General features: G+C 38.6%; 1 protein-coding gene across 13 annotated transcripts in view; it reads left to right on the top strand.

Annotated features, from left to right (window-relative positions):
* Positions 1-15,459, top strand: part of PRRC2C (proline rich coiled-coil 2C) — a 90,965-nt gene extending 75,506 nt beyond the window's left edge. For 5 of the 13 annotated variants that reach the window (XM_081824598.1, XM_081824600.1, XM_081824603.1 and 2 more), the window contains exons 26-35: positions 1,776-1,982; positions 3,558-3,670; positions 4,060-4,196; positions 7,152-7,383; positions 7,614-7,736; positions 8,778-8,996; positions 9,722-9,825; positions 10,203-10,329; positions 11,255-11,491; positions 13,535-15,459. In XM_081824598.1, coding sequence (XP_081680724.1) covers positions 1,776-1,982; positions 3,558-3,670; positions 4,060-4,196; positions 7,152-7,383; positions 7,614-7,736; positions 8,778-8,996; positions 9,722-9,825; positions 10,203-10,329; positions 11,255-11,491; positions 13,535-13,792 — 1,757 coding nt within the window. In that variant the 3' untranslated portion in view covers positions 13,793-15,459. Of the gene's footprint in view, positions 1-1,775; positions 1,983-3,557; positions 3,671-4,059; positions 4,197-7,151; positions 7,384-7,613; positions 7,737-8,777; positions 8,997-9,721; positions 9,826-10,202; positions 10,330-11,254; positions 11,492-13,042; positions 13,096-13,534 lie in introns of all 13 variants that reach the window. The other 8 variants (XM_081824602.1, XM_081824604.1, XM_081824607.1 and 5 more) reach the window with 6 other exon arrangements.
* Positions 15,460-16,631: the final 1,172 nt, after the last annotated feature.

Here is a 16,631-nt window from a genome sequence, read left to right on the forward strand (position 1 = left end):
GGAACCCCAGTCATTTGGGTGGGTAGGGGTTGGGGCTATAAAGCAACCAGGAATACAGTATGGTGGAGAGATTAGGAAATAAAGGGACTGGGAGGGTTCCCTTCCTGTCACAGTTGACCCTTAACGCAGGGGATAGAGGCCCTGACACTTGCCGACCAACACATGCAGTCAGAAACCCAAATATCACCCCCCCCAAATTAACTACTAAGAGCCTACTATTGACTGGAAGCCTTACTGATAACATAAATAGCCAATTAACATACAACTGTATTCTTACAATAAAGTAAGCTAGAGAAAGGAGAATGTTATTAAAATTAGAAGATACATTTACAGTACTGTACTGTATTTAATTGAAAAAAAGTCTGCGTATAAGTGGACCCACACACAGTTTAAACCTGCATTGTTCCAGGGTCAAGTGTACTCCTTTCTTCCAGGTCTGGTTTCCCCACACTCTCCTCAATTAGGATAAATTTTTATATTTCTTGCCCAGTCATCCTACTGGTAGAGACTCAAGTGGAAGAACAAAGGTACCTTGATCTTGGGTCCTCTCTTAGATCAAACGTCATTTGAAGTCTGAAAATAATGATGACTGCACTCACTTTTTAATCAGATACCAATATTGTCATTCACTCCAGTATTACAGTCATCAACACTCACTGATCAGCAGAACTAATTGACCCTTCAAGATCTTAAGTTTTATAATTCTACTTACTTAGTTTATTTTCTTTTTAAGGTATTATTATATACCTGTTTTTTTGCTGGTATATATACAAGGAGAGTCAGGACTAAGTATAACCTTAAGTTTATATGGCTGTTAAGGAGCAATTGTGATCTGTAAAGGCCCCTTTCACCTTAATGATTATTAAGGTGTAGCACTTAGGTGTTCTTATGTTTATGCCTGACCTTAGTAAATGTTTAAATATTTATTCATAAATGAGGGGCGCCTGGGTGGCTCAGCTGTTGAGCATCTGCCTTCGGCTCAGGTCATGATCCCAGAGTCCTGGGATCGAGCCCCGCATCACTCTCTGCTCTGTGGGAAGTCTGCTTCTTTCTCTCCTACTCCCGCTGCTTGTGTTCTCTCTCTTGCTGTCTCTCTGTGTCAAATAAATAAATAAAATCTTTAAATAAATATGTATTCATTTATTTATTTATTCATAAATGAATGAAGGTCTTAAGATTACCTGTAAGGTATTTGCCTGTAAGGTATTTTGCTGGAAAGAAGAAAAATCTGACCTTTTGTTCACATGACTTTTTAGGAGCAGTTGTGATCTCTCCAGGTGCATTTACATTTTCTTTTTAAGTTTATTTATTAATCTACATCCAATGTGGGTCTTGAACTTTTGACCCTGAGATCAAGAGTGGGTGCTGTTCCAACGGAGCCAGCCAGGCACCCCTACATTCTTAGTTATTCCTAAGGTGCAGCATTTTGTCCTTCTGTGTTGTTATATTTATGCCTGTTCATAAATGAATGAAGCTCTTGACCATCCTTTTCTTTGTGATGATTAAAAAACTATTCGCTTGAGGCTAAACTAACAATCTTATAGGCTCTTGGCCACCTTATTTTGTTTTATCTTTTAACTTTCTTCTCTTTGCATTTATCTATTGTACTATATTTCTCCAGATTTTATAGTCTTGTTTATTTGGTGATTGTTACTTAAGCATGTGCAGGGCATAAACATGAACTTTCCAGTGTCCAGCTGGCACTTGAGTTGTTTTTACAGTGAACCACTGCAGCACTTTACGAAATGCTGCCTTTTCCCCTCTCCCACGTATAGGAGCTGGTACATACACTACCTCTTCTTTGAGTACAAAATCTACAAGCACATCAGATCCTCCTAACATTTGTAAAGTGAAACCCCAGCAGTTACAGACGAGCAGCCTGCCGTCGGCGGGTCATTTCTCACAGTTAAGCTGCGTGCCTTCCCTTATTGCCCAGCAGCAGCAGCAGAGCCCACAGGTCTATGTGTCCCAGTCGGCAGCAGGTAAGAGCTTTGGGGGAGTGGGGGACGGGCACATAAGGGAGTCAGAAGAATTGTTTACAGGCGTACTTTTGTTCGCTCAAGTTTAAGTATTTGATCTGCTTTGCAGATTTGTTTCATCATAGAATTTAATGTTCTGTCTCTTTGATAAGTATTCTGGGGGGCTCTTGGCAGTTCTTTGTTACACGTATGTTATATATGTATTAGATTCGTGTCTAATAATTTGCAGAATAACTTACACATTTCATGTTATTCCAGTCAAGTTATAAAACTTTATTACCCGAAACTTGACAAATCAATAATAAAATTCATAGGGAAGAATAAACCTAAGATTGGCAAAGAAGAAAAAAATTATATGTTGGATATTGGGGTAACTTACCCTACTAAATATCACAATATTAATCTTAGTTAAATAGTAAATATTTGAAAAATATTCTAATTCACTAATGATTTAAATTCAAAATAAAAGAACAATGAGGCTATTTCTTGCCTTTCTGTGTGGGAAATATTAGAAAGATTGATAATACCCAGTTTCTATAAGGGTCAAAGGTATTATTAATAATTTCTTAAAGTGCATTACTGGTTAGTATATAAATTGACATAATTCTTTTAGAAAAGGATTGGAATATTTTACATGTACATACTTAACTGTAGTAACAATTTTCATAGGAATCTTATATAGGTAAACTTAGCTATTAATGAGAGACATATATATGAGAGTGTTCATTCATTGCAGTATTTTTTATAATGGTGACAAAAATAATATGGGAAGTTCTCCAAAACATACTATTATATAAAAAGAGCAGATCACAAAATAATTTATATAATACACAGAAATCTGTTAAGAATATAAACCAGATTTCTTTCAGTTATTAAATACCAGTTCCTTTGAAATATTTTGTTAAATTCTAGTAACTAGATATAAAATTAGAATAGATTTGCTGGTAAACTGGTAGGTTCATTTTCACTTTGAGTAGATCATGTCCAATTTCACTAGTTAATACCCCACTGGCAGTGTATGAGTGTCTGTTTTTCCATACCCTCACAAGTACAATTGACCCTTGAACAATGCAAGGGTTAGGGGTGCCGACACCCTACACAGTCAGAAATCCACATACAACTTTTCACTCCTCCAGATTTAACTACAAATATCTTACCTTTGACCAGAAGCCTTAGTGATAACATAAACAGTTCATTAACACATATTTTGTAGTTTATCTGTATTATACCCTGCATTCTTACAATAAAGTAAGCTAGAGAAAAGAAAATGTTGCTAAGAAAATCATAAGGAGAAAATTACGTTTACAATACTGCACTGAATTATTTGAAAAAAAAATACGCAGTTCAAACCCATGTTCAGGGGTCAACTGTACTAGAATTTTGTTTTAATTTGTATATACTGTCTGCTAGAAGTTTTCTGTCTTCATATTTCTAGTTTTTCCTTGGCTGTATTAGTTTTCAGTGGGCTCACTTAATTTGAAATCTGCTACAAAACTTGGTTTTTAGTTACTATTTGGAAAATTCTGAAGCTTAGACACTTAAAACTGCTTGTTTTTCCTGATGGTCTGGTCTATATAGCTCAAATCCCTGCTTTCTATATGGACACAAGTCATTTATTCAATACCCAACATGCACGCTTGGCTCCACCATCCTTGGCTCAACAACAAGGCTTCCAACCAGGTCTCTCTCAGGTAAATACCACAGACTTCTTCCATCATGTATTTGTTTCTTGGCATGCTAATGGTGTAATAGATATCTTAGGCTACAAATAAAGGCTCTTAGAAGTTAAAATCTTCTATCGACAACATGGGACAGTCCATGATTACCTTGATGTGTACTGGCAAACTTTTCAAACTTTCCCAAATTTTCCAAAGCTTAATGGCTGACAATGTAGAGTAAATAATGTATTGAAAGGAAAATTTAGATGCTTCCATTTGGTTTTGTTTTAAAAGGGAGCTGATATATATCTATATCTATATATAGATATGTATCTTTTATTCTTTTCATATCTCAGATTTTTATTTTCCCAAATATCGTGATTTGTGTATGTGGTGTTCATGTGTTTTTTATGGCATTGCAGCCAACTTCGGTTCAGCAGATCCCAATCCCCATTTATGCACCGCTACAAGGACAGCACCAAGCCCAGCTGAGTCTGGGTGCTGGGCCTGCTGCATCCCAGGCTCAAGAGTTATTCACTTCTTCACTTCAGCCATATAGGTACGTGCTTTTGTAACTGCTGAGCCATCTTGCCATATCCCTACTGCTCCTTCTTTTCCCCCAGAAGCTAGGATGACCCTTTTACAAAATGCCTTTAAATGATTAAGCATGTTGATTGTAGGTCCTGAAACTTAGCTTCTGGTGGTTTCAGTCAAGACTTTATTGAACAAAGTGAGACCTTAAATATTCTTGAAGACAAGGATAACAACAATCCCAGAACAATTGGAAATCAGAGGAAATAGTTGTTAAGGGACCTAAAAGGCCGCATGCCACCTTGCCACAGCAGCTGTAAATCTGCGCCTGACTTGGGGTGTGCGTGGGGCCTTGGCAGAGAATAGCATATAGGAGGCAGGAGCGGGGGTGGAGAGCGCCAGGCAGGGAACAAAGGCAGTGGGGATAGTGATGACAAGTAGAGAAGAAACTGTGGTTTTTGAAAGAGTCACTATAAGTTAGCTTTGTGATTAAGGAAATCTTTTAATTGGTATTAGCTACTTGCAACATTGTTGGAAAGTTTGGGGCTACTTTCCAGCTGTGCAAAAAAAAAAAGAGCTCGGTGATTAATTAGTAATGTCTTCCATAGCCATGGGAGGTGGGGTAGCAGTGCACTGACATTTTGTATTTGTAATCCCCATTTTAATGATTGCCTTGGAAGATCTACTTCTTAAGACCGGGCCTGTTCCATAGAAAATAATGTAAGGTGTATATATAGTTGTGACTAATGACAAGTGTATTGGAAGGCACAGGTTTAGACTTTGAAAGCAATTGTTTGTATCCCTGCCATGTCATTCTGCTGTTCTTGCTCTCAACCTCATCAGCATAGTGTTTATTAATACAGAATCCCTGAATTAGGGCGCCTGGGTGGCTCAGTTGGTTGAGCGACTGCCTTCGGCTCAGGTCATGATCCTGGAGTCCCGGGATCGAGTCCCGCATCGGGCTCCCTGCTCGGCGGGGAGTCTGCTTCTCCCTCTGCCCCTCCCCCCTCTCATGTGCTCTCTCTCATTCTCTCTCTCTGAAATAAATAAATAAAATCTTTAAAAAAAAAAAAAAAAAGAATCCCTGAATTAACTTCTGCCAGGACGGGGTAGTTGTGGGGTTTGTCTTTTCTTTTCTTTTTTAGATTATTTTAGAGAGAGCATGCCGGGGGAGGGGCAGAGGAGAAAGAGTCCACACTGAGCGCAGAGCCTGATTGATGCAGGCCTCTGTATCTCAGAACACCAAGATCACAACCTGAGCTGAATCCAAGAGTTGGACGCTTAATCGACTGCGCCACCCAGGCACCCCAGGACTGGGTAGTTTATAACAGTATGCTTATGTTTTCCCAATTTATATTTGACACATAGGCATAAAGACTGCTTGTGACCCTATTCTAGCACTCCTGCTTAATGGCTTTTGTTTCTGCCACAAAAGTCAATTTTAACAAAGCATAATGATGTTATTTATTGATAATATTATCTTTAATCCAGTACTTTGATATAGTTACTTACTCTTTATCTTAGCATTTTTAAAAGTATAGCTTGAAGGCCCCCATTCCAGAAATAAGAGGGTAGTCTGAAGTTAGATTCCAGCATTGTAGTTTTTTAAAAAACCATTTAAATATGCCACAGTATTAACTATAGTCACCATGCTGTACATTACATCCCCATGACTTATTTTATAACTAGCAGTTTATACCCTTTGACCATAATACTGTGTTGTGATTTGAAAGTTGCTGAGGGGTACCTGGGTGGTTTAGTCAGTTAAGCATCTGACTCTTAATCTCAGCTCTGGTCATGAACACAGGGTGGTGAGATCAAGCCCTGCGTTCGGGCTCCATGCTGGGCGTGGAGCCTGCTTGGGATTCTCTCTCTCCCTCTCTCAAAAAAAACAAAAACGGAAATTTGCTGAGAAAGTAGATCTTGAGAAAAGTTCTCCTCACAAAAAAAAAAAAAAGTTTCTTTGTAACTATGTATGGTGACAGATGTTAACTAGACTTACTTGATGATCATTTCATAATACATACAAATATTGAACCTGAAACTAATACAGTGTTAAATCTCCATTATACCTCAGTAAAAACAAACAGAAACTTTGTGGGTAACCCTGATGGTGAACTACTACTCTGCTTCATTCTGTAGAGGTCTTGAGATTTCTTATAAGAAATATATGGGTGCCTGGGTGGCTCAGTTGGTTAAGAGTCTGACCCTTGGTTTCGGCTCAGGTCATGATTTCAGGGTGGTGAGATCGAGCCCTGCATTAGACTCCGCCCTCAGCAGAGTCTGCTTGCAATTCTTTCCCTCTCCCTTTCCCCTTCTCCCCACTCACTTGAGCTCTTTCTCTCTCAAAATCTTTTTTTAAACACACACACACGTGTATGTATAAATGGAGTAATGAAATACAAATAATAAAAGTCAGCTATTGGTGCTGTAAATATGAATAAAATGTTAATACCAAAGAGAAAAACAGGGGCGCCTGGGTGGCTCAGTTGGTTAAGCGACTGCCTTCGGCTCAGGTCATAATCCTGGAGTCCCTGGATCGAGTCCCGCATCGGGCTCCCTGCTCGGCAGGGAGTCTGCTTCTCCCTCTGACCCTCCCCCCCTCTCATGTGCTCTCTCTCATTCTCTCTCTCAAATAAATAAATAAAATCTTTAAAAAATAAATAAATAAATAAATAAAGCGAAAAACAGATTTGGTTCTGAGCTTGCTAGTGAATACATGAAAAAGAGAATTATTCTTGTTGTTCAAGAGGAGAAAATCTTGTTAGTTCCTCAGGAAGAGCAAGCCTTTCCCTAGAACTCTGTTGTGTATGGAGCTCTAAATCATGAAACAAGTACCTTAGACACAGTCTGCATTCTTTCTCTTTTCTTAATTGTGCTTATTAGAGTACTTGGTCATTTGGGATACTCATTCCTGGGATTTCCAGATTCCAAAATAGAATTGACTACTAACACAAGTCTTTTCTCTTTAATGCCTGTGTAGATCTCAGCCAGCCTTTATGCAAAGCAGTCTGTCCCAGCCATCTGTGGTTCTTTCTGGTACCGCCATCCACAACTTTCCAGCTGTCCAACACCAGGAACTTGCAAAGGCACAGTCAGGTCTTGCCTTTCAACAAACTTCAAATACGCAGCCTATTCCTATATTGTATGAACATCAGCTGGGTCAGGCATCAGGACTAGGAGGTTCCCAACTAATTGATACACATCTCCTCCAGGTAAGACAGGAGCACAGAGGCTAGAATCATTCACTATCATCGTCTTCCTGTGCAGCAGATTATTTAAGAAAACAGTTTTTAAAGAAAAAATGTTAAAAGACGTAGTGAAAAAATGAAGGTCTTTTTATCTAATACTAAAATTCTTAGAGATTGTTTTGAAGCCACACCCTTGATGTCTGAATTGGAAATTTTTCCATCTTAATGCTGTTTTCTTACACAATTTTTTCTAGGCTAGAGCAAATCTTACCCAGGCTTCAAATCTTTATTCTGGACAAGTACAACAGCCTGGTCAGACAAATTTTTATAACACTGCCCAGTCACCAAGTGCTCTCCAGCAGGTAAACTATGGCATGGTAAATTTCCTCAATTTTCTTCATTATTATTATTATTATTATCATTATTATTATTACATTTACTGCGTTTGTTGTTGCTTGGCAGTTTAAATAGAACCAAGATGGGGAGATGGGACAGTGGTTTTCAGACTTTTCTCTGAGGTGTCCTAGGAATTCCATGGGGTCCACTGGTGGTGGAACCTGCTCAGTCCCACAACACCTCTCTCCTCAGCCCCACTCCAGTCATTTCTGCTTTTTGGCTCTTTGTTTTAAATTGGTTTCCATGTAATCATTTATTTTAACAAAGGATTCCATGAATATAAAAGTTCAAAAACCATTGTCCAGGATATACAGTTACGTGTAAGCGTGAGAAGTGCTTTACCCATCTATGCTGGGGGGAAGGAGGACTCTAAAGACCATCACACTGGTTAATATAATACTTAGAACACTGTGGCAGAGTATGACAGAGTGTAAATGACAGACATGCACGATCTAGCAATGTCATCAATCTACTGTTTAAAAGTTTGTGGAGGACTGAAGGAGAGAGGCAAACCATTAGTCATTTTCTTATAAAAAATTTTGGTGGCTATTTTAGGGGTGAAAATTCATAAATGTATTTATTACCTTATTGACATTCAAATTAAATACTGTTTGTATGAAAACTGAAAGGTTATTTTTCTTCTTGTCAAAGCTCATTTTAGTCAGACCCGAAAACAGTATAGAAATGTCTGTTTGGGAAATTGCAACAACACTATTTCTTAAATTGTATCCCATGATTTCATTGTATTATGTGTTTATTAGACACATACCATGGATTCATTCAAAGATCTTCATAATGATATATAGTGTCTGTACTACTAATCTGTTTTATTGTTGCGCCTTTAATAAAAGAATGGAGGTAGTTACTAAGCAAAAGATAATATGTGGAATATATTAATAAATCGAAGTATTCTGTTTAAACTGTTACTCAAAAGGTTTTGAAGAGTTGTATAGATAGTTATAGGGATATACAGATGACAGGTATAAATAAATTGCCGTAATTTCTTTCTGCTTATTTTCTAGGTTACAGTACCTTTACCAGCATCCCAGCTTTCATTACCTAATTTTGGATCTACAGGGCAGCCTTTAATTGCTCTGCCTCAGACTCTTCAGCCCCCATTACAGCATACCACTCCACAAGCCCAGGCCCAGAGCCTGAGTCGTCCTGCACAAGTAAGCCAGCCTTTCAGAGGATTAATCCCTGCTGGAACACAGCATAGCATGATTGCAACCACAGGAAAAGTAAGTGAGGAGAAATTTGCACAGTTTCTTTGAGAATTTAAGGCTATATGTTTAGATATATGCATCTGTGTATCTATTTTTAAAAAAAGCATCAGTTTTTACCACCCTCTAGTAAATCTGAAACCCTGATACGCTTTTTTTTTTTAAGATTTTTTTTTTTTTTATTTTTAAAGTAATCTCTACACCCAGTGTGGGGCTTGAACTTAAAACCCCAAGATCAAGAGTTGCACACTCCACCAACTGAGCCAGCCAGGCACCGCAAGCCCCAGTGTACTTTTTTTTTTTACTTTTTAAATCTACTAATGTGTTTGACTTCCTCTGGTTTTTACCTGATAACGAAGAATTCACAAATTTTGTGGAAGAATTGGGTTTACACAATCTCTCAAGACTTTTCACCCACAGATATGGCCTTGATAATTCCATGTTATTTGAAACTTAATTACAGGATTTTTGTACTAAGATTCTTTGCCTTGGGGCGCCTGGGTGGCTCAATTGTTAAGCGTCTGCCTTCGGCTCAGGTCATGATCCCAGGGTCCTGGGATCGAGCCCCGCATCGGGCTCTCTGTTCAGCGGGAGGCCTGCTTCTCCCTCTCCCACTCCCCCTGCTTGTGTTCCCTCTCTTGCTGTGTCTCTCTCTGTCAAATAAATAAATAAATAAATAAGATTCTTTGCCTCTTTAGCTTATGGAATTCCAGAAATGCTAAGTCTATTCTGTTTTTTCTCAGATGTCTGAAATGGAACTGAAAGCCTTTGGAAGTGGCATTGATATAAAACCAGGCACACCTCCAATCAGTGGTAGAAGCACCACACCAACATCTAGTCCCTTCCGGTAAAATGGGCATTTGAATTTCCAAATAACTAAACATAATTTGTTTGTTAGATACTTACTATGTCACCAGGCCTGTGGTAAGCACAAGACATTCTGATAGTTTTATCTAAAATGTGAAGCTATTAAATTAAGAATGTGTATGTTATACCATATTTTTAAGAATTTTTTTTTTTAAATACAGGGCAAATCTAGCTAGTATTCTTTCTCACCTCTGCCCCTCCAGTGTCTCTCCACTACCATAATGTTTGGTAACTCACCTTGGTAAATTTTCATCAGCTACCACATATGAAGAATCTACCAAGAGCAATGTCTCTAAAAATCTAACAGCATTATTTATTTGGCACTACTGTACTGACCAGTGATGGCTTTTTTCCAAGGGCTACTTCCACAAGTCCGAACAGCCAGTCCAGCAAAATGAACAGCATTGTCTATCAGAAGCAGTTCCAGTCAGCCCCTGCCACTGTGAGAATGACACAACCATTTCCTACACAGTTTGCACCCCAGGTGGGCAGATATGAGTGAGAAATGAGTATTATTTACTTGGAAATGATTGCTAATCTGGCTAATTATCTGATTTCATAATCTTGCCATCTAACTAGTTTAGAAACATAGTTTTTAATGAGAAACAGTTTCTTATTTAACAGTACATTTATGACATTCATATATATTCTCCGCAATTTTTAGTGAGATTAAGGTAGTAACCATATAGTTCTAAAGCAGACAAGAGAAATAATCAAGAATCCCCACACAGCTCTGGTCATTTCAGTCCTGTTTCTTTTATCTTTTTTGAAGAAGTGGACTTTTCAGAGAAGGGTCCCAGTGCTTAAAGTTTTCTAGGTTTAAAGTTTTTTTTGTTGTGTCGTCGTCGTCGTCGTTGTTGGTTTTTTTGTTTTTTGTTTTTTAAGAGAACTATGTGTAGTTGAGTTAAAATTTCCAAAAGATGTTCTAATATATGTGTAAAAATATTGGCTTCTCTTCCCTTCGCTGATCGAATGGAAAGACTAACTAAAACTGATCATAACTCTCACAAATGAGAATTGGTTCCTGAGAAAACACGTGTTTGTTGAATTGATGTTATTTTTATTTATCTTCAGATTATGTTTGGTATAAGTGTGTGCCTTTTCTGCAATTATATCTTTTTAAAAAGATTATCCTAATTAATAGCTTTTCTACCTCCCCTTCAGAATTTGTAGCTGAAATGTTAGAACCAACTACAGTGCCATAGCATGCTTTGCCTAATTTTTCTGTTAGATTCTCTAAGCATGGCCTATTTGTTCTTGGTCCCTGTAATAGAATGGCACAGATCCCTACACTTCCTTTCACTTGGCAGAATGGGCACAGATTTACTCTAAGATAAGCCAACCTGGTCTAGTTGGCAAAATTTTTTTTTTAACAGTTCAATGTTGTATGTTTTGTTTTTTTCACTCAGATTCTCTCTCAGCCTAACCTGGTCCCTCCATTGGTAAGAGCCCCACATACTAACACCTTCCCAGCGCCTGTTCAGAGGCCGCCAATGGCACTGGCCAGTCAGATGCCTCCTCCGCTGACCACAGGCCTCATGAGCCATGCTCGTTTGCCACATGTAGCCAGGGGTCCTTGTGGATCACTATCTGGAGTCAGAGGTAATCAGGCCCAGGCTGCGTTGAAGGCTGAACAAGACATGAAGGTTAGTACAGTGTTAACAGCCAACAGAGCAAGAATCTGTCTCTGAACCATGTCTTAAGATGCCTCTGGACCCATAACCACAAACCCAGGCATTCATTGTCTTAGCTGATTTAACCAAGCTAACTACTTATATTCATTCCTTTTTTTATTATTATTATTTCTTTTTTGTTTCCCCTATTCCCCCCACTTTTTTCTTTTTTTTTAATTTTTTAATTTTTTTTTTTTTTTAGTTTTTTTAGTTTTCTTTTTTTTGCAACTATAGTTAGCAAACAAGTTAACATTTTAAACTCCGGCAAAATGAATTGCTTATAAAATGAATATTTGAGGGAGATCTGAGTTTAGCTGCTACATTTCTTGGAAGAGCAAAAAAGTAATTTGGATTATTATAGCCTTCCCCATTTTCTTCCTTGTTTTTTCCTTTGTTTTCTTTTTTATCTCTCCCCCCTCCCTAGACTTAAGATATAAATCATGGTTATGTGAAAATTCAGAGTGGGTAAGAAGAGATTTTACCTATCTTGATTTTCCTTCCTTCGTGAGTCCTGCAAGTACAGTTTTCTTCTCAAACTGTTTCCATACTTTTTTTTTTTTTTTTTTTTTTTGCCTGCCACTGAGTTGGCTGTATTCCACAACAGATTGTGCAGTTGTAGATGAAGAACTGAAAAAAGCACTTTGGGATCCTTCATAATAAAAGGCACTGATAAACGTGAGGTTTGCTGATGCAGAAGAGTGCCTTTAGGAGTCTGTGTGGGGACAGTTTTTATAGCATAAGCCTTACCTGTCTGCCTGTACGGCCAGCTGAATCCATTGATTCTGTATTTACTTCAACTTGCCTTTAGAGGTCTTAGTAATTTTGCCTATTTTGTCACTATGTATATGTGTATATACGCGCACATTCACGCTAGAACAAAGAAAAGCTTGCTGCCTTTAAACAAGGCAGTATGCATAGTAGTGCTTTACTCTGGAAACAATGTTTATGATCATCCTACTAGAAAATTTGGTTGACTAGCTAGTTTCTTTCTACATTGCTATCCCTCATTTCTCATTCTGAGTAATCAAATTTAAAGACTACTCTGCAGTGAAACTCTTAAGTGTGATCTACTTTTATTAAGGCTGTGTGCCTAGGATTTCCATCTGTTCATAACTATTAAAAAATGTGTAGGAATCTTTGGAAACTATTTGGCCATGGTTTCCAGTTATTCTGTCTCCTTGGAACTTGATTTGCATACCTTCCCATGTTGGAAATGACATTAGAGCTTATAATGGGGTTGGGGAGGGTAAAAATTTCTTGAAATTGCTTTAGATCTTTATATAGTATAGGTTTCCTGTAGAACATGAAGGGCTCCTTGTTATATGCGAGAGGTACAGAAACTTAAGTTTTAATTGTGTACGTTACAGTGGTATAATTTACAGATTGACGTAAGTATATTCTTTGGGGCACATAGTCAATAAAAGTAGGAAATTATTTTACCAGCTCAGAATGTGGTAGGAGCTATCAGAACTTAGTGATCAAGTGAAGTTGTAGTTACTAATTTCTGATGCTCTTCCCCTGCAGAAGAGAGCTGTGGGAAGAGGACTCAGCCACAAGACATTTGGTCCTAGGTGTTGGTAATGCCACGATATAAGTGCTTCCTTTTCGTTTTATTGTAGACCACATATTGATAACTAGAAGTTTTAAGTGTTACATATATGTCTTCAAATCTGCAAGCAGTCTCCCTAAATAGAATTTGATATCAGTAAGTTTTGTTCCGGAAAAGTTACAGACCAACAGCAATTTCTGTCTTACTATTTTATAAGAGGGCAAACTTTGAAAATGGGGTGGGAGGTGGTCCTGTTGTTTTCAGATGTTTAAAAAAAATCACATGGAATATTTGCCAAGATAGGAAGAAATCTGTCCATTAAAAGCTGAAAGATCATTGAGGTACTTTTGGTTTGGGCCAAACACGTGGGGCAAACGGATTTGTGGTTGGTGAAGAGTAAACGGAGATGGACGGACAGGCTTTGCTAATGCTGCAACGTTCTCAGCCGTTGTTTCTCATTTTTTAAGGCAAAGCAGAGAGCAGAGGTTCTTCAGTCCACGCAGCGGTTCTTCTCTGAACAACAACAGAGCAAACAGATAGGAGGCAAAGCCCCGAAAGTGGACAGTGATTCAAGTAAACCTCCTGAAACACTGACCGACCCTCCTGGTGTCTGTCAGGAAAAAGTAGAAGAAAAGCCACCCCCCGCACCCACCATAGTCACCAAACCTGTTAGAACTGGACCAATCAAACCTCAGGCGATCAAAACGGAAGAAACAAAATCTTAAAAGGCTGTGGTTTATTGCAGGGGGTTGGGGGAGGGGAGAGGGGCACGAGGGAGAATGAGGTCGGATAATGCCAGCAGCCAAAGGGGTAAAGTGGTCTGTGACGTTATCTTGTCCAGAGCTGGGAGGTGCGCAGGGGACACAGGAGCAGTTTACACTGACACACAGCCGCTGCACCAGTAAAATGAGGCTTCGCCAGCCGGCACCTACTGTACAATGCGCACTCTGTTGATCCCGTGCATCTTCAGTCAGAATTCGTATACAAGTATGTGCACACATTCCTTGAGTGCATATCATTTAGAGCTGAAATCCTTATGGTTAGATGAAACACCAGAAATACGAGGAAAATAACCCCGCCGAGGAATAGCTGAGCCCGAACAGTGGTGATTCCAGCTAATACATCAGGTGTGGTTTCTTTGCTCCCTTATGTTCTTTGGATGTGATTGTAGCATTTGTGGGCTTGGTGGTCAAGAACTGAAGATAACTGGTGCTGGATAGAGGAGCCTTATTTTTTATTATGGCAGCTTGCTATTTTTGTAACATTGTGATTGAGTTGAACACAATCAAAGTACAGTCACTGACCTCCCCTTTTTCCTGGATAAGTGAGCAGGTGATGAAACATGCTGTCCACATCCTTGGACATGTCCAAATGGGCAGGGTTTGGCTACTACTTCTGTTTGAAATGATGCTGTGTTTTGGTTGTGGCCCGAAGCTTTGAAGTGCTACTTGGCATCTCCTTTCTTCCACGGAGTTGTCATGTCTTCAAACATGACAGATTGGGTAAAATACTAGTGAGGTTGAGTCTGGCTTGCCTCCACTCGTCATCTTTGTATGAATCCAATGGGGTTTTGTTTGTTTTCAACGGTTTTTAACTGACGTTCATCAAGAGCAGTGAATACCTAAAACTATGCCCTTAATGGAGGAAATTCTATCAAAGAAGGTGCATTTCTTTACCAGAGCTGTGTCATACCATCCTTTGGGCCCTCTGCTGGAAAAGTAGAATCAAGTCTCAAATAATGCCTTTTTAATTGTATCCTCTAGTATTATAGATGTAGGACAGTACTGTATCATACCTCTGTGAATGTAAAATATCTTGTACCTGCTTTATGATACGTAATAGTGACCGTGCTTTATCAGAGCTGTTTTTAATGACGTTATTCTAGAATGTTTTCTTTCCAGATGATGATTGAGAAGCTAATAAAAAAATGGTGCCAGGTACCACAACAGTAACAGAACTTTGCTGTTTTCTGGGGTTTTGTTTTTTTACCTTCCCCCCCCCTTTTTTATTAATGGAGTGTGCTGGATGTCTCTATAATTTTGTTCAGATGACTGCAGAACCTGGAAAAGCTGTTGCTGCTATTGATGCATAACATACTGCTATTGGTCTTTTTATATAAATAAATATATATATATATATACATACATATACATATATATATAAATAATTTGAATTTTTGGAAACTTTAGCTGTGCTGTCAACTTTGGAAAAAGTATCCCAGTTGTACCGTGTTGGGTTGGCATTGTACAGAAATTAACAGCCATATTGGTCTAGAAATGTTAAACATAATTTTTTCCATTTGTACAGGGGTAACGCACTGTATTAAATATGTAAGGTCTTATCTACATGGGTTTGATTACAGAAACTAATAAAGTATTCTCTAAATAATGAATCTTGGAACTTCTAATCCATTCCTAAAATCTGAAGGAAGAAGGTCTGTCATGTACCAAAAATAGTGATCAAGAGTACATTATGCTCTAAGGAAAAGATTATCATCCAAAGACTCGATTCTGACTTTTAAGAACTATAAAGTTTATTCAGTCAAAGTAAATGTTGTCATGGAGGATAATAGGGCCTCTGTTCTCAGGGTAGCCATACTCTTTTTGAGAGCAAGTCTGTTAAGGAGGAGGAGAGAAGTCTTTCTGGATAATGCCAAGTGCTGAAAGTAGAAAATAGTTTCATCGTTCTTCAGGGCAGAAATTGAAGGGCCCAAAAGAGATCTCAGTACTTAAATTTTGTATTTTTCCTAGCACATTCATAGACTATCACCTGCATAAGCGGCCTGTAAGGGATTTGCTTTATTATTTACTCATTTTGTAACGTGAAGTGCTGAGGGATTTTAATTGCCTAAAATCCCATATCCAGAACCCAAGGCTTCCAGACCCAGCTTTAGGAAAACTAGTAATTCAGTCGCTGATGACCTGTGTACCTTCCTTACCCACGGATGCTAGGATTCTTAAACATTTAGAGCACTCAGGTACTGTTAAGCCATACCTAGATGGCCAAGCTTTTCAGTTTTAAGGTTTTTTTCTCAAAATAGGCTCTACATTGGTGTGGTGGATAAGGCTAGGATCACAGACCTGTACCAGAAGAGCTGTAGTCACCACTTCACATATTTGCCTTCTTGCTAAGTCACTTCTGTTGCCTCTGTTTTTCATATTCTAATCCTTAAGTTCAGTCCTTCTAAACGTTAGGACTTTAGAGCAACCAACTACATAGTTTGCACTTTGCATTTGCAAGCAACCATGTATGTGCTGTTCAGTGGGTTGTGTTAACTCGAAACCATGAACACCTTAGGCCCTTTGCTAGGTAGGATCATACAGTGGGTCTCCCACCACCACCACCCCTTAAAAAAAAAGTATCCAGTGAAAGTAAGGTATTTATGTCAATGCTTCTCCACAGTTTGGTCCTACAGTTCTTACCTCTGGCTTTTCTGGCATGCAACTAGATAACCCAAAAGATGTTGCAGTTAGTTGGCGGCGGTAGCTTTAGTCAACTAACTCTTTGAACATTTCTCTGCCCCTTGAACTGTTCTGGTAAGAGAGAAGATGGTGCTTTTGTCCT

The sequence above is a fragment of the Leptonychotes weddellii genome, chromosome 6, assembly GCF_054177405.1.
Source record: "Leptonychotes weddellii isolate Sample4059 chromosome 6, ASM5417740v2, whole genome shotgun sequence".
NCBI lineage: Eukaryota > Metazoa > Chordata > Mammalia > Carnivora > Phocidae > Leptonychotes > Leptonychotes weddellii.